The sequence below is a fragment of the Ranitomeya variabilis genome, chromosome 2 (genome assembly GCF_051348905.1).
Source record: "Ranitomeya variabilis isolate aRanVar5 chromosome 2, aRanVar5.hap1, whole genome shotgun sequence".
NCBI lineage: Eukaryota > Metazoa > Chordata > Amphibia > Anura > Dendrobatidae > Ranitomeya > Ranitomeya variabilis.
Genome location: NC_135233.1, coordinates 633647987 through 633663169, shown reverse-complemented (window position 1 = coordinate 633663169; position 15183 = coordinate 633647987). Strand labels below are relative to the sequence as shown.

The 15183-nt window shown below is 45.5% G+C and overlaps 1 protein-coding gene across 1 annotated transcript in view; it reads right to left on the bottom strand.

The window, feature by feature from the left end:
• The window catches only part of CNKSR3 (CNKSR family member 3), a 176070-nt gene that overhangs the window by 66104 nt on the left and 94783 nt on the right, over positions 1-15183 (bottom strand). The window contains exon 4 of the mRNA XM_077289082.1: positions 6417-6504. Within this exon, the coding sequence (XP_077145197.1) occupies positions 6417-6504 (88 nt within the window). The remainder of the gene's footprint in view (positions 1-6416; positions 6505-15183) is intronic.

Genomic DNA, 15183 nt, shown 5'->3' with positions numbered 1-15183 from the left:
AGATGCAAAATAGGAATTTAAAAGTTTGGCCTTCTCAACATCATGTTGGAACACTTTACCCTTTACATCTTGCAAAAATCCAATAGCATCTTTGACTTTTCTTTTGACATATCCCCCAAATCCTTTTTTACTGCTTTTGGCCTCCCTTGCAAGCCTCACTTCATTACTGGTTTTATCTCTTCTAATGCTTGCCCTGCATACCCTGCAAACAGCATTATATTCTTCTTTAGATATGCCCTCCTTTTTCCATGTAATAGCATTTATTTTTTCCTTTTTAAGAAGTGATTAAGTTCTGTGTTCATCCATCCTGGTCTCTTTAACCCCTTCCCGACCTGTGACGCCACCTAGGCGTCATGAAAGTCGGTGCCAATCCGACCTGTGACACCTATGTGGCGTCATGGAGGGATCGCGTCCCTGCAGATCGGGTGAAAGGGTTAATTCCAATTTCACCCGATCTGCAGGGACAGGGGGAGTGGTACTTCAGCCCAGGGGGAGTGGCTTCACCCCCCCATGGCTACGATCGCTCTGATTGGCTGTTGAAAGTGAAACAGCCAATCAGAGCGATTTGTAATATTCCACCAATATTACAATCCAGCCATGGCCGATGCTTCAATATCATCGGCCATGGCTGGAAATCCTGATCTGCCCCCCGCCACCTCCCCAGTCCTCCGTTCTGCCCCGTACTGTGGTCCGCTCCCCTCCGTCCTCCTGTCCGCTCCCCCGTCCTCCTGTCCGCTCCCCCCGTGCTCCGATCCCCCCCCCGTGCTCCGATCTACCCCCCCCTCATACTTACCACAGTGATCAAAATAAAAAAAAATAGTAAATGAACCCCCCCCCCCCCCTTATCACCCCTATAGGTAGGGACAATAATAAAATAAAGAAAATAATTTTTTTTTTATTCCCCCACTAGGGTTAGGGTTAGGGCTAGGGTTAGAATTAGGGTTAGAACTAGAGTTAGGGTTAGAATTAGGCTATGTGCACACAGTACGGATTTGGCTGCGGATCCGCAGTAGATTGGTCATAGCAGTTTTCCATCAGGTTTCAGTACCATGTAAACCTATGGAAAACCAAATCCGCTGTGCCCATGGTGCGGAAAATACCACGCGGAAACGCTGTGTTGTATTTTCCACAGCATGTCAATTCTTTGTGCAGATTCCGTTTTACACCTGTTCCTCAATAGGAATGTGAATAGCAGGTGAAATCCGCACAAAAAACACTGGAAATCCGCTGTAAATCCGCAGGTAAAACGCAGTGCCTTTTACCTGCGGATTTTTCAAAAATGGTACGGAAAAATCTCACACGAATCCGCAATGTGGGCACATAGCCTTAGGGTTAGGGTTGGAATTAGAGTTAGGGTTGGAATTAGGGCTAGGGTTGGAAATAGGGTTAAGATTAGGCTTGTGGTTAGGGTTAGGGGTGTGTTGGGGTTAGGGTTGTGATTAGGGTTATATCTAGAGTTGGGATTAGGGTTAGGGGTGTGTTGGGGTTAGTGTTGGAGTTAGAATTGAGGGGTTTCCACTGTTTGGGCACATCAGGGGTCTCCAAACGCAACATGGCGCCACCATTGATTCCAGCCAATCTTGCGTTCAACAAGTCAAATGGTGCTCCCTCCCTTCCGAGCCCCGACGTGCGCCCAAACAGTGGTTTACCCCCACATATGGGGTACCAGCATACTCAGGACACACTGGACAACAACTATTGGGGTCCAATTTCTCCTGTTACCCTTGCGAAAATAAAAAATTGCTTGCTAAAACATAATTTTTGAGGAAAGAAAAAATATTTTTTATTTTCACGGCTCTGCGTTATAAACTTCTGTGAAGCACTTGGGGGTTCAAAGTGCTCACCACATGTCTAGATAAGTTCCTTGGGGGGTCTAGTTTCCAAAATGGGGTCACTTGTGGGGGGTTTCTACTGTTTAGGCACATCAGGGGCTCTGCAAACGCAACGTGACGCCCGCAGACCACTCCATCAGTCTGCATTTCAAAACGTCACTACTTCCCTTCCGAGCCCCGACGTGTGCCCAAGCAGTGGTCTACCCCCACATATGGGGTATCCGTGTACTCAGGACAAACTGGGCAACAACTATTGGGGTCCAATTTCTCCTGTTACCCTTGTGAAAATAAAAAATTGCTTGCTAAAACATCATTTTTTATTTTCACGGCTCTGCATTGTAAACATTGTAAACTTCTGTGAAGCACTTAAAGGTTTAAAGTGGTCACCGCACATCTAGATTAGTTCCATGGGAGGTCTAGTTTCCAAAATGGGGTCACATGTGGGGGAGCTCCAATGTTTAGGCACACAGGGGCTCTCCAAACGCGACATGGTGTCCGCTAAAGATTGGAAACAATTTTTCATTGAAATAGTCAAATGGCGCTCCTTCCCTTCCGAGCCCTGTTGTGCGCCCAAACAGTGGTTCCCCCCCACATATGTGGTGTCGGCGTACTCAGGACAAATTGTAAAATAACTTTTGGGGACCAGTTTCTCTTTTTACCCTTGGGAAAATAAAAAAAATTGTTGCAAAAAGATCATTTTTGTGACTAAAAAGTTAAATGTTAATTTTTTCCTTCCATGTTGCTTCTGCTGCTGTGAAGCACCTGAAGGGTTAATAAACTTCTTGAATGTGGTTTTGAGTACCTTGAGGGGTGCAGTTTTTAGAATGGTGTCACTTTTGGGTATTTTCAGCCATATAGACCCCTCAAACTGACTTCAAATGTGAGGTGGTCCCTACAAAAAATGGTTTTGTAAATTTCGTTGTAAAAATGAGAAATCGCTGGTCAAATTTTAACCCTTATAACTTCCTAGCAAAAAAAAAATTTGTTTCCAAAATTATGCTGATGTAAAGTAGACATGTGGGTAATGTTATTTATTAACTATTTTGTGTCACATAACTCTCTCGTTTACCAGAATAAAAATTCAAAATTTGAAAATTGCGAAATTTTCAACATTTTAGCCAAATTTCCATTTTTTTCACAAATAAACGCAAAAATTATCGACCTAAATTTACCACTAACATGAAGCCCAATATGTCACGAAAAAACAATCTCAGAACCGCAAGGATCCGTTGACGCGTTCCTGAGTTATTACCTCATAAAGGGACACTGGTCAGAATTGCAAAAAACGGCCAGGTCATTAAGGTCAAAATAGGCTGGGTCATGAAGGGGTTAAATGCTTCCAATTCTTCCTTTTTTTTGAGATTGTTACCGATTGTGAAATGAGAATTTCATTTAGCAAAATCTCCCATCCTTCTTGGACATTTCTGTCCTTTAGAACATCTAACCATTGGACTTTTCCTGCCCTCTTTCTGAGTCCATTAAAACTTGCCTTTTTGAACCAACCTTAAAGGGAATCGGTCACCCCTAAAATCGAAGATGAGCTAAGCCCACCAGCATCAGGGGCTTATCTACAGCATTCTGTAATGCTGTAGATAAGCCCCCGATGTATCCTGAAAGATGAGAAAAAGAGGTTAGATTATACTCACCTGGGGCGGGCGGTCCGGTCCGATGGGCGTCGCAGTCCAGGCCTCCTATCTTCATAGGATGACGTCCTCTTCTTGTCTGAGTATAATATAACCTCTTTTTCTCATCTTTCAGGATACATCAGGAGCTTATCTACAGCATTACAGAATGCTTCGATTTTGGGGGTGACAGGTTCCCTTTAAAGTCTGAGTCCTTGCTGGTCTTTCTCTTCTTGTAATCCAAAATGTGTTGATCACATGATCGCCGCCTCCTAAATTCCCAGCCACTTTTACTTCCTCAACCATTTCCTCCCTATTGGTAAGAATTAGGTCCAAGATTGCAGATCCTTTTGCTCTCTCTTCTACCTTTTTAAACATATAGTTGTCAGAAAGAGAAGACAAGAATTTTCAGGACCCATTACTTTTTCCTGAGAGAGATTCCCAACAAACATCTGGATAGTTGAAAGCTCCCATGATCAATAGGCAGGCCGTTTTTGAGAACAGAGACATCTTTTCTAAAGATTTCATCCATACCTTCAGTCTGTTCAGGTGACCTATAGTAAACACCTATAATGGTGTCCTTTCTGGTCTTCTCTCCATGTATTCTAACCCAGTTTCTACAGAGCTACCAGTCTCTGAAGAATGGATCTCTGTGGAGATATAGGTTTTCCTAATATACAATGCAATACCTCCTCCCCTCTACTTAATCCTGTTTCTAATAAATAAGTTGTAGCCTCTAGGTTTGTATTACAATCATGTGTATTATCCCATCAAGTTTCAGTGATGCCTTTTACATCATATCTCTCTTCCTGTGTCAGCAGCTCCAAGATCTTTCCTATGTTTGTTTCCCATGCTCTGTGCATTTGTATAGACACGTTTTAGTTTGTAGACAGTTTCTCGCGTTCTTCTATTTTCATTCTGCCATATATTTTCGTGTAAGTTTGTCTTTTCCTCTGGCAAGTCTGTAAACATGAATACCAACATAAAATACGGTGCGCTATGAAGTCTCATAAAATACAATATTTATTTGAAATATTAAAATACAGCTTTCCCTCTACCTGTGAAATGTTCCCCGTGCCCTTGGCTGCATAACAACCCCAAAGCATGATTGACTGACCCCCATGCTTAATGATTGGCGAGATGTTCTTTTCCTGAAATTCTGAGCCCTTTTTTCTCCACACATACCTTTGATCATTGTGGCCAAATAGTTCAATCTAATCTCACTGGTCCACAGGACTTGTTTCCAAAATGCATCAGGGTTGTTTATATGTTCTTTAGCATACTTCTGAGGCTGAAGTTTACGGTGAGGATGTGGGAGAAGTTTTCTTCTGATGACTCTTCCATGAAGGCCATATTTGTGCAGGTGTACCACAACTCGGAGTCTGCTAAATCTTTCTGAAGGTCTTTTACAGTCAAGAGGAGGTTCCGATTTGCCTTTCTAGCAATCCTATGAGCAGCTCTCACTGAAATTTAGCTTGGTTGTCAAGGCTTACCTTAGCCTCCACTGTTCCTGTTAACTGCCATTTCTTAATTACATTTCGAACTGAGGAAAGGGCAACTTGAAAACACTTTGCTATCTTCTTATAGCCTTCTCCAGCTTTGTGGGAATTCACCTTTTCAGAGTGCTAAACAGCTGCTTAGAAGAACCCATGCTCTTTTTTGGCAAAAGGCTAAAGGAGGCTGGATTTTATAAAGCTGGGAAATTTGAATTACCTGGCCTTTCCGAACGATGAAAGTGACCAAGCCATGGCCCTAACAGGCTACTTAAGGTTTGAAACCTTGGTTCAAGTTATCTGAGCACACATCTCTCAGGGTGCCCAAACTTATGCAACAGCCCATTTTCTTTTTTTGTAACTTTTAAAATGTAAAAGATGATAATGTATATATTTTTTTGGGCCTAAAATACAAATGAAATGTGTCATCTTTAACTTTAGGTCTTTTAAAGATCATTTTATCTTCAACTTGCTTAACTCTTCACAATAACAGTAATTTTGACCAGGGGTGCCCAAACTTTTACATGCCACTGTAACTGTATGACGTCTCTGTCATGTTTCTGGGAACTTGAACTTTAGAAATCTCCAGCTCCAGCTGGATGGTCACATGATCAGATCTGTCCGTCAGCTGCCTCTAATATAAAACATCATCACATGGGAAAGCTGCTTTTCTAATGGAGAAAGCTGATGTGCTGGTCAGATTGTGAGAAAGCTGCACCAACAAAAGAGGTGATCGATCTCCATCTTAGAGTTATTTTGCCATCAGTTGTACTATATACTGAACACACAAAATACAGAGAGTAAACGGGTGGTAATTATTTCTGAAATGAAAAATTTGTCTGTATTTGTTTCATTGATCCAGTACCCAGTAAACAAATCTGGATTAATGTACCAAAATCCACACAAACTGACTCCATATGGGTTTCCTACATGATTCCTTAATCATGGGTATGTGCAGACGATGCGGAACTGGCAGCGCTTTGGAAGCAGCGCATGTTTGCCTGCGTCCAAAGCGCTGCAGTCTATTGAACGCAGATTAATCCGCATGTGTTCACTGAACCGTGCAGATTCACTGAGACCAATGCGTTCTATGGATAAAATTTCTCTTGCGGAGACTCGAGTCTCTGAAAGAGAAATTGACATGCTGTGGTCTGGTGAGACGCAGCGCATGTCCGTCTCTACAGGTGAGCCGTGGGCGTCTCTGGACGCATAGTGGAGATGAGATTTCTTGAACTCCCATACACTATGCTTTAACAGACGGACACTGCAGGTTGGACGCTGCAAAGGTACTCAGCGTCCAACCCGCATCGTTTACTGATCTTCTGCACATACCCCTATAGGTGCTGCACATTAAGTGCTACTGATGTCATGCTTCACGATATCCATAGCTTAACTTTGATACTGAGGGTGTAAGTGTGATTACATAGATGTCATGAGATGATTCCAAACTGTTTCTACATCATAATGACCTGTTGAACGGTGGTTGTCAGGTCCAGACAAAGCTGAATGATTTTGTTCTTTGTTGAAGAGAAGTCAGTGATCCCAGTAAATGGTGTCCTGTAACCAAACAGAAAGAAATCCAGTCTGAACAAAGACTGCTAAACACTCTTTGAAGAGAACATTACTGGCAAGCTAGACATACATTGTAAATATGGGTCAGCGGGCCAGGGAACATCTTTCACTGTTAAGCAGCAAAACCGTTTCCTCTCTCACATAAGCTCCAGGAGCACAGAAATAAATGCTCTGAGGACAGCCAATTCCTACATTCCTTCACTTGATAGCAGTCTGTCTTTTATCAAAATACCACAGGAAGTATAAATTAGGTTTCTACTCAATGACATGGGAAGAGTACGTGTGGAGTTCTTCTACTTTTGTCATTTCTTATGGGAAAGAACATAACAATCATAGCTGTTTACAAACTGAGAATTCATTGAGTTTAGAATAGGAAATTCTTGCAAGGAGTATACAACTATACAGACCAGACAGATGCTGAACTGTGAAAAATCAGAAACACAGGAAATACAGAACAAAAAGGTATTTCAAGACAAGGAACGCTATTTAATGATGACCTATTTAAGGCTGTGCCCACGTTGGGTTTCTGCGGCGTTTTTTGCCGCAGCGGAAAAGCATAAAAACACGCATTCCCATGTAATCCTATGGGATTGCGCAGTTGCTGTGCCCATGATGCGGATTTTACCGCTGCGGAATTGCATAGCGGTAAAATGCGCAGCATGTTCATTATTTCTGCGGAATCGCGGCAATTCCACAGCCATAGGATTGCATTGAGACGCTCACTTTACGCATGTGGCTATGCCCACCATGCGTAAAGTGAGCGCTTCATGTGCGGATGGTACCCAGGTCTGGAGGAGAGGAGACTCTCCTCCAGGCCCTTGGGAACCATATTTCTGCAAAAAAAAAAAGAATTAAAATAAAAAATAGGGATATATTTACCATCTGATCGCCCCCGGAGTCCTCCCGCCTCTCAGCGGTGCACGCAGCGGCTTCCGTTCCCAGGGATGTATTGCGCAAATCACCTGGGATGACGTCACGGTAACGTGACCGTGATGTCACAAAGGTCCTTCGTACAAAGCATCCCTGGGAACGGAACGTACCGGAAGCGCCGATGAGGAGATCGGGGGCCATCGGAAGGTGAGAATAACCAAATTTTTTTTTTAATTATTATTTTTAACATTCTATCTTTTACTATTGATGCTGCATAGGCAGCATCAATAGTAAAAGGTTGGTCACACTTGTCAAGCACTATGCTTGACAAGTGTAACCAACCTGTCAATCACTTTTCCAAGCAATGCTTCAAATCGCTTGTAAAGCACAAGCAGTCTGCAAGCTAAAAATGCTTGTGTTTTGCGGGAAACGCATGCGAATTCCGCATGTGTTTTACCCGCAGCAGGGAGTTGCGAAAATGCTGCGGACATTTCCGCAGCATTTCTGCAACGTGGGCACATAACCTAAAGAGTAATTAAAATTATATCAGGTTTTATATTTCAGTGCCCTTTTAATTGCAAGAGGATCAGTGGGAGACAGGGCATGATAGCATAATATCACACGGATCATAAAGTCCCACAAGGTGAGCAGGCCAGGTGACAGCTCATGCCTAAGCACGGACACAGAGTGGGGTATAGATTCAATAAAAATAAAATATACTTTCTCTAGAAACCGTACTCAGCTCTGCGTGCATGCTCAGGCATGAGTGGTACACTACTGTTGACGGCAGTACATACCTCTCGAGGCTCGGGGGTAAGTTCTGAGCAATCAGTGGGGGGCTCAGGACCTATACACCCACAGATCTGCTTGCATTTAAAAGTGAATGAGAGAATGATAAAGTATTAGTCGCTCTTTAAACAGTACTACCAAGGAGTACAATCGTGGCTTACTATGACATTTCTCAGGATCTGAAGGTAACTTCTATCAGGACAATCTTCAGTAAGCAAAAAATACCTATTCTCATCTCTTCAATCCTCCAACGATTTCTGCCTACTTTAGCAGCAATTAGGTGCTGTACATTATTCATGCAATCACTGCAACCAGTCACTGGCCTTTGTGGTCACATGCCAACATCTGCCACAACATCTGCCACAACATCTCCTGATCATTGCAGGAAGTAGCCTGAGACTGGCAAAGGCCACTGGAGATGGAAACATACTGTTTTTTCATTTCCAGTCCCTGCTCTTAGCTATATTTTCATGAGTTTTGCAAAAACCCTTATGACTCAGAGAGCTAATAATGATGCAGGCTAAGGGTATAAGATTTTTGTTGATCATTTCAGAAATATTGTTAGACGTTTCACTTCTTTCAACGTTTTTTCACCCACAGAAAGTAATGAGTAAATGCAAAAAAAGCAGCAAAAAAAATGCTCAGTTTTTGCAGTGTTTTTGGTGAAAACAACTCAGTGCAGCAGGATGTGAAATGCATTTAATTTTCTGATTTTCCCAAGTTTCAACCATAATTTCTTGGTAGCCTCAAATGAGCAGGGATGTTAGTATTAGTAAAGTTTAATTATGGTGCTTGAACCCTCCTAGGTTCAAGCAACATATTGTAATCCGATTTCTTATATTTTATTATTCTTCTCCGCGTTTTCCGCAATTAATGCGGCCCGAACCGCTCGGCGCAGAGACCCCGTTCAGGCGGCGTTTCGAAGGCCTCGGTGGGGACAGGTGTGCTATGACTTTTATAGTCGATCCGATATGTAGATTTTATTTAAATCGCATTTAAAAAAAAAAATTTCCCATAGGAAATAATGGCGAACTTTCCATTACCCCGAACTTGACCTTCCAAAGATGGCAGCTATGCAAATGTACGGTGTCCATTTTAGGACATGATCATTTATCAAAGTCAAACATCAGAATAAAGTGACTATGACACCCTCTCGTCCCGTGTGTGAAAAGTAAGTGCCCCCCCGGCCCCGTGTGTGAAAAGTAAGTGCCCCCCCGGCCCCGTGTGTGAAAAGTAAGTGCCCCCCCCGGCCCCGTGTATCAAAAGTAAGTGCCCCCCCGGCCCCGTGTGTCAAAAGTAAGTGCCCCCCCGGCCCCGTGTTTGAAAAGTAAGTGCCCCCCCGGCCCCGTGTGTGAAAAGTAAGTGCCCCCCTGGCCCCGTGTGCAAAAGTAAGTGCGCCCCCGGCCCCGTGTGCAAAAGTAAGTGCGCCCCCGTGTGCAAAAGTAAGTGCGCCCCCGGCCCCGTGCGCAAAAGTAAGTGCGCCCCCGGCCCCGTGTGCAAAAGTAAGTGCGCCCCCGGCCCCGTGTGCAAAAGTAAGTGCGCCCCCGGCCCGTGTGCAAAAGTAAGTGCGCCCCCGGCCCCGTGTGTGAAAAGTAAGTGCCCCCCGGCCCCGTGTGTGAAAAGTTAGTGCCCCCCCGGCCCCGTGTGTGAAAAGTAAGTTCCGCCCCGTGTGTGAAAAGTAAGTGCCCCCCGGCCCCGTGTGTGAAAAGTAAGTGCCCCCCGGCCCCGTGTGCAAAAGTAAGTGCGCCCCCGGCCCCGTGTGCAAAAGTAAGTGCGCCCCCGGCCCCGTGTGCAAAAGTAAGTGCGCCCCCGGCCCCGTGTGCAAAAGTAAGTGCGCCCCCGGCCCCGTGTGCAAAAGTAAGTGCGCCCCCGGCCCCGTGTGCAAAAGTAAGTGCGCCCCCGGCCCCGTGTGCAAAAGTAAGTGCGCCCCCGGCCCCGTGTGCAAAAGTAAGTGCGCCCCCGGCCCCGTGTGCAAAAGTAAGTGCGCCCCCGGCCCCGTGTGCAAAAGTAAGTGCGCCCCCGGCCCCGTGTGTGAAAAGTAAGTGCCCCCCCGGCCCCGTGTGTGAAAAGTAAGTGCCCCCCCGGCTCCGTGTGTGAAAAGTAAGTTCCGCCCGTGTGTGAAAAGTAAGTGCCCCCCGGCCCCGTGTGTGAAAAGTAAGTGCCCCCCCGGCTCCGTGTGTGAAAAGTAAGTTCCGCCCGTGTGTGAAAAGTAAGTGCCCCCCGGCCCCGTGTGTGAAAAGTAAGTGCCCCCCGGCCCCGTGTGTGAAAAGTAAGTGCCCCCCGGCCCCGTGTGTGAAAAGTAAGTGCCCCCTGGCCCCGTGTATCAAAAGTAAGTGCCCCCCCGGCCCCGTGTGTCAAAAGTAAGTGCCCCCCCGGCCCCGTGTGTGAAAAGTAAGTGCCCCCCCGGCCCCGTGTGTGAAAAGTAAGTGCCCCCCCCGGCCCCGTGTGCAAAAGTAAGTGCGCCCCCGGCCCCGTGTGCAAAAGTAAGTGCGCCCCCGGCCCCGTGTGCAAAAGTAAGTGCGCCCCCGGCCCCGTGCGCAAAAGTAAGTGCGCCCCCGGCCCCGTGTGCAAAAGTAAGTGCGCCCCCGGCCCCGTGTGCAAAAGTAAGTGCGCCCCCGGCCCGTGTGCAAAAGTAAGTGCGCCCCCGGCCCCGTGTGCAAAAGTAAGTGCGCCCCCGGCCCCGTGTGCAAAAGTAAGTGCGCCCCCGGCCCCGTGTGCAAAAGTAAGTGCGCCCCCGGCCCCGTGTGCAAAAGTAAGTGCGCCCCCAGCCTCGTGTGCAAAAGTAAGTGCGCCCCCGGCCCCGTGTGCAAAAGTAAGTGCGCCCCCGGCCCCGTGTGTGAAAAGTAAGTGCCCCCCCGGCCCCGTGTGTGAAAAGTAAGTTCCGCCCCGTGTGTGAAAAGTAAGTGCCCCCCGGCCCCGTGTGTGAAAAGTAAGTGCCCCCCGGCCCCGTGTGCAAAAGTAAGTGCGCCCCCGGCCCCGTGTGCAAAAGTAAGTGCGCCCCCGGCCCCGTGTGCAAAAGTAAGTGCGCCCCCGGCCCCGTGTGCAAAAGTAAGTGCGCCCCCGGCCCCGTGTGCAAAAGTAAGTGCGCCCCCGGCCCCGTGTGCAAAAGTAAGTGCGCCCCCGGCCCCGTGTGCAAAAGTAAGTGCGCCCCCGGCCCCGTGTGCAAAAGTAAGTGCGCCCCCGGCCCCGTGTGCAAAAGTAAGTGCGCCCCCGGCCCCGTGTGCAAAAGTAAGTGCGCCCCCGGCCCCGTGTGCAAAAGTAAGTGCGCCCCCGGCCCCGTGTGCAAAAGTAAGTGCGCCCTCGGCCCCGTGTGCAAAAGTAAGTGCGCCCCCGGCCCCGTGTGTGAAAAGTAAGTGCCCCCCCGGCCCCGTGTGTGAAAAGTAAGTTCCGCCCCGTGTGTGAAAAGTAAGTGCCCCCCGGCCCCGTGTGTGAAAAGTAAGTGCCCCCCGGCCCCGTGTGTGAAAAGTAAGTGCCCCCCGGCCCCGTGTGTGAAAAGTAAGTGACCCACAACTCTGACCTGTATATAGGAGTCTGTATATAGGGGAATGTCTGTATATAGGAGTGGTGTCTGTATATAGGGGATTGTCTGTATATAGGAGTGGTGTCTGTATATAGAGGGATGTCTGTATATAGGAGTGGTGTCTGTATATAGAGGGATGTCTGTATATAGGAGTGATGTCTGTATATAGGGGGATGTCTGTTTATAGGAGTGGTGTCTGTATACAGAGGGATGTCTGTATATAGGAGTGGTGTCTGTATATAGGGGGATGTCTGTATATAGGAGTGGTGTCTGTATATAGAGGGATGTCTGTATGTAGGAGTGGTGTCTGTATACAGAGGGATGTCTGTATATAGGAGTGGTGTCTGTATATAGGGGGATGTCTGTATATAGGAGTGGTGTCTGTATATAGGGGGATGTCTGTATATAGGAGTGGTGTCTGTATATAGGGGGATGTCTGTATATAGGAGTGGTGTCTGTATATAGAGGGATGTCTCTATATAGGAGAGATGTCTGTATATACAGGGATGTCTGTATATAGGAGTGGTGTCTGTATATAGAGGGATGTCTGTATATAGGAGTGGTGTCTGTATATAGAGGGATGTCTGTATATAGGAGAGATGTCTGTATATAGAGGGATGTCTGTTTATAGGAGTGGTGTCTGTACATAGAGGGATGTCGGTATATAGGAGTGGTGTCTGTATATAGAGGGATGTCTGTATATAGTAGTGGTGTCTGTATACAGAGGGATGTCTGTATATAGGAGTGGTGTCTGTATATAGAGGGATGTCTGTATATAAGAGTGGTGTCTGTATATAGGGGGATGTCTGTATATAGGAGTGGTGTCTGTATATAGAGGGATGTCTGTACATAGGAGTGGTGTCTGTATATAGAGGGATGTCTGTATATAGGAGTGGTGTCTGTATACAGATGGATGTCTGTATACAGGAGTGGTGTCTGTATATAGGGGGATGTCTGTATATAGGAGTGGTGTCTGTATATAGGGGGATGTCTGTATATAGGAGTGGTGTCTGTATATAGGGGGATATCTGTATATAGGAGTGGTGTCTGTATATAGAGGGATGTCTCTATATAGGAGAGATGTCTGTATATACAGGGATGTCTGTATATAGGAGTGGTGTCTGTATATAGAGGGATGTCTGTATATAGGACTGGTGTCTGTATATAGAGGGATGTCTGTATATAGGAGTGGTGTCTGTATACAGAGGGATGTCTGTATATAGGAGTGGTGTCTGTATATAGAGGGATGTCTGTATATAGGAGTGGTGTCTGTATATAGGGGGATGTCTGTATATAGGAGTGGTGTCTGTATATAGGGGGATATCTGTATATAGGAGTGGTGTCTGTATATAGAGGGGTGTCTGTATATAGGAGTGATGTCTGTATATAGAGGGATGTCTGTATATAGGAGTGGTGTCTGTATATAGGGGGATATCTGTATATAGGAGTGGTGTCTGTATATAGAGGGATGTCTGTATATAGGAGTGGTGTCTGTATATAGGAGTGATGTCTGTATATAGAGGGATGTCTGTATATAGGAGTGGTGTCTGTATACAGAGGGATGTCTGTATATAGGAGTGGTGTCTGTATATAGAGGGGTGTCTGTATATAGGAGTGATGTCTGTATATAGAGGGATGTCTGTATATAGGAGTGGTGTCTGTATATAGGGGGATATCTGTATATAGGAGTGGTGTCTGTATATAGAGGGATGTCTGTATATAGGAGTGGTGTCTGTATATAGGGGGATATCTGTATATAGGAGTGGTGTCTGTATATAGAGGGATGTCTGTATATAGGAGTGGTGTCTGTATATAGGAGTGATGTCTGTATATAGAGGGATGTCTGTATATAGGAGTGGTGTCTGTATATAGAGGGATGTCTGTATATTGGAGTGGTGTCTGTATATAGAGGGATGTCTGTATGTAGGAGTGGTGTCTGTATACAGAGGGATGTCTGTATATAGGAGTGGTGTCTGTATATAGGGGGATGTCTGTATATAGGAGTGGTGTCTGTATATAGGGGGATATCTGTATATAGGAGTGGTGTCTGTATATAGAGGGATGTCTGTATATAGGAGTGGTGTCTGTATATAGAGGGATGTCTGTATATAGGAGTGATGTCTGTATATAGAGGGATGTCTGTATATAGGAGTGGTGTCTGTATATAGAGGGATGTCTGTATATAGGAGTGGTGTCTGTGTATAGAGGGATGTCTGTATATAGGAGTGGTGTCTGTATATAGGGGGATGTCTGTATATAGGAGTGTTGTCTGTATATAGAGGGATGTCTGTATATAGGAGAGATGTCTGTATATAGAGGGATGTCTCTATATAGGAGTGGTGTCTGTATATAGAGGGATGTCTGTATATAGGAGAGATGTCTGTATATACAGGGATGTCTGTATATAGGAGTGGTGTCTGTATATAGAGGGATGTCTGTATATAGGAGTGGTGTCTGTATATAGAGGGATGTCTGTATATAGGAGTCGTGTCTGTATACAGAGGGATGTCTGTATATAGGAGTGGTGTCTCTATATAGGGGGATGTCTGAATATAGGAGATATGTCTGTATATAGAGGGATGTCTGTATATAGGAGTGGTGTCTGTATACAGAGGGATGTCTGTATATAGGAGTGGTGTCTGTATACAGAGGGATGTCTGTATATAGGAGTGGTGTCTGTATATAGGGGGATGTCTGTATATAGGAGTGGTGTCTGTATATAGAGGGATGTCTGTATATAAGAGTGTTGTCTGTATATAGAGGGATGTCTGTATATAGGAGTGGTGTCTGTATATAGAGGGATGTCTGTATATAGGAGTGGTGTCTGTATATAGAGGGATGTCTGTATATAAGAGTGTTGTCTGTATATAGAGGGATGTCTGTATATAGGACTGGTGTCTGTATATAGAGGGATGTCTGTATATAGGAGTGGTGTCTGTATACAGAGGGATGTCTGTATATAGGAGTGGTGTCTGTATATAGAGGGATGTCTGTATATAGGAGTGGTGTCTGTATATAGGGGGATGTCTGTATATAGGAGTGGTGTCTGTATATAGGGGGATATCTGTATATAGGAGTGGTGTCTGTATATAGAGGGGTGTCTGTATATAGGAGTGATGTCTGTATATAGAGGGATGTCTGTATATAGGAGTGGTGTCTGTATATAGGGGGATATCTGTATATAGGAGTGGTGTCTGTATATAGAGGGATGTCTGTATATAGGAGTGGTGTCTGTATATAGGAGTGATGTCTGTATATAGAGGGATGTCTGTATATAGGAGTGGTGTCTGTATACAGAGGGATGTCTGTATATAGGAGTGGTGTCTGTATATAGAGGGGTGTCTGTATATAGGAGTGATGTCTGTATATAGAGGGATGTCTGTATATAGGAGTGGTGTCTGTATATAGGGGGATATCTGTATATAGGAGTGGTGTCTGTATATAGAGGGATGTCTGTATATAGGAGTGGTGTCTGTATATAGGGG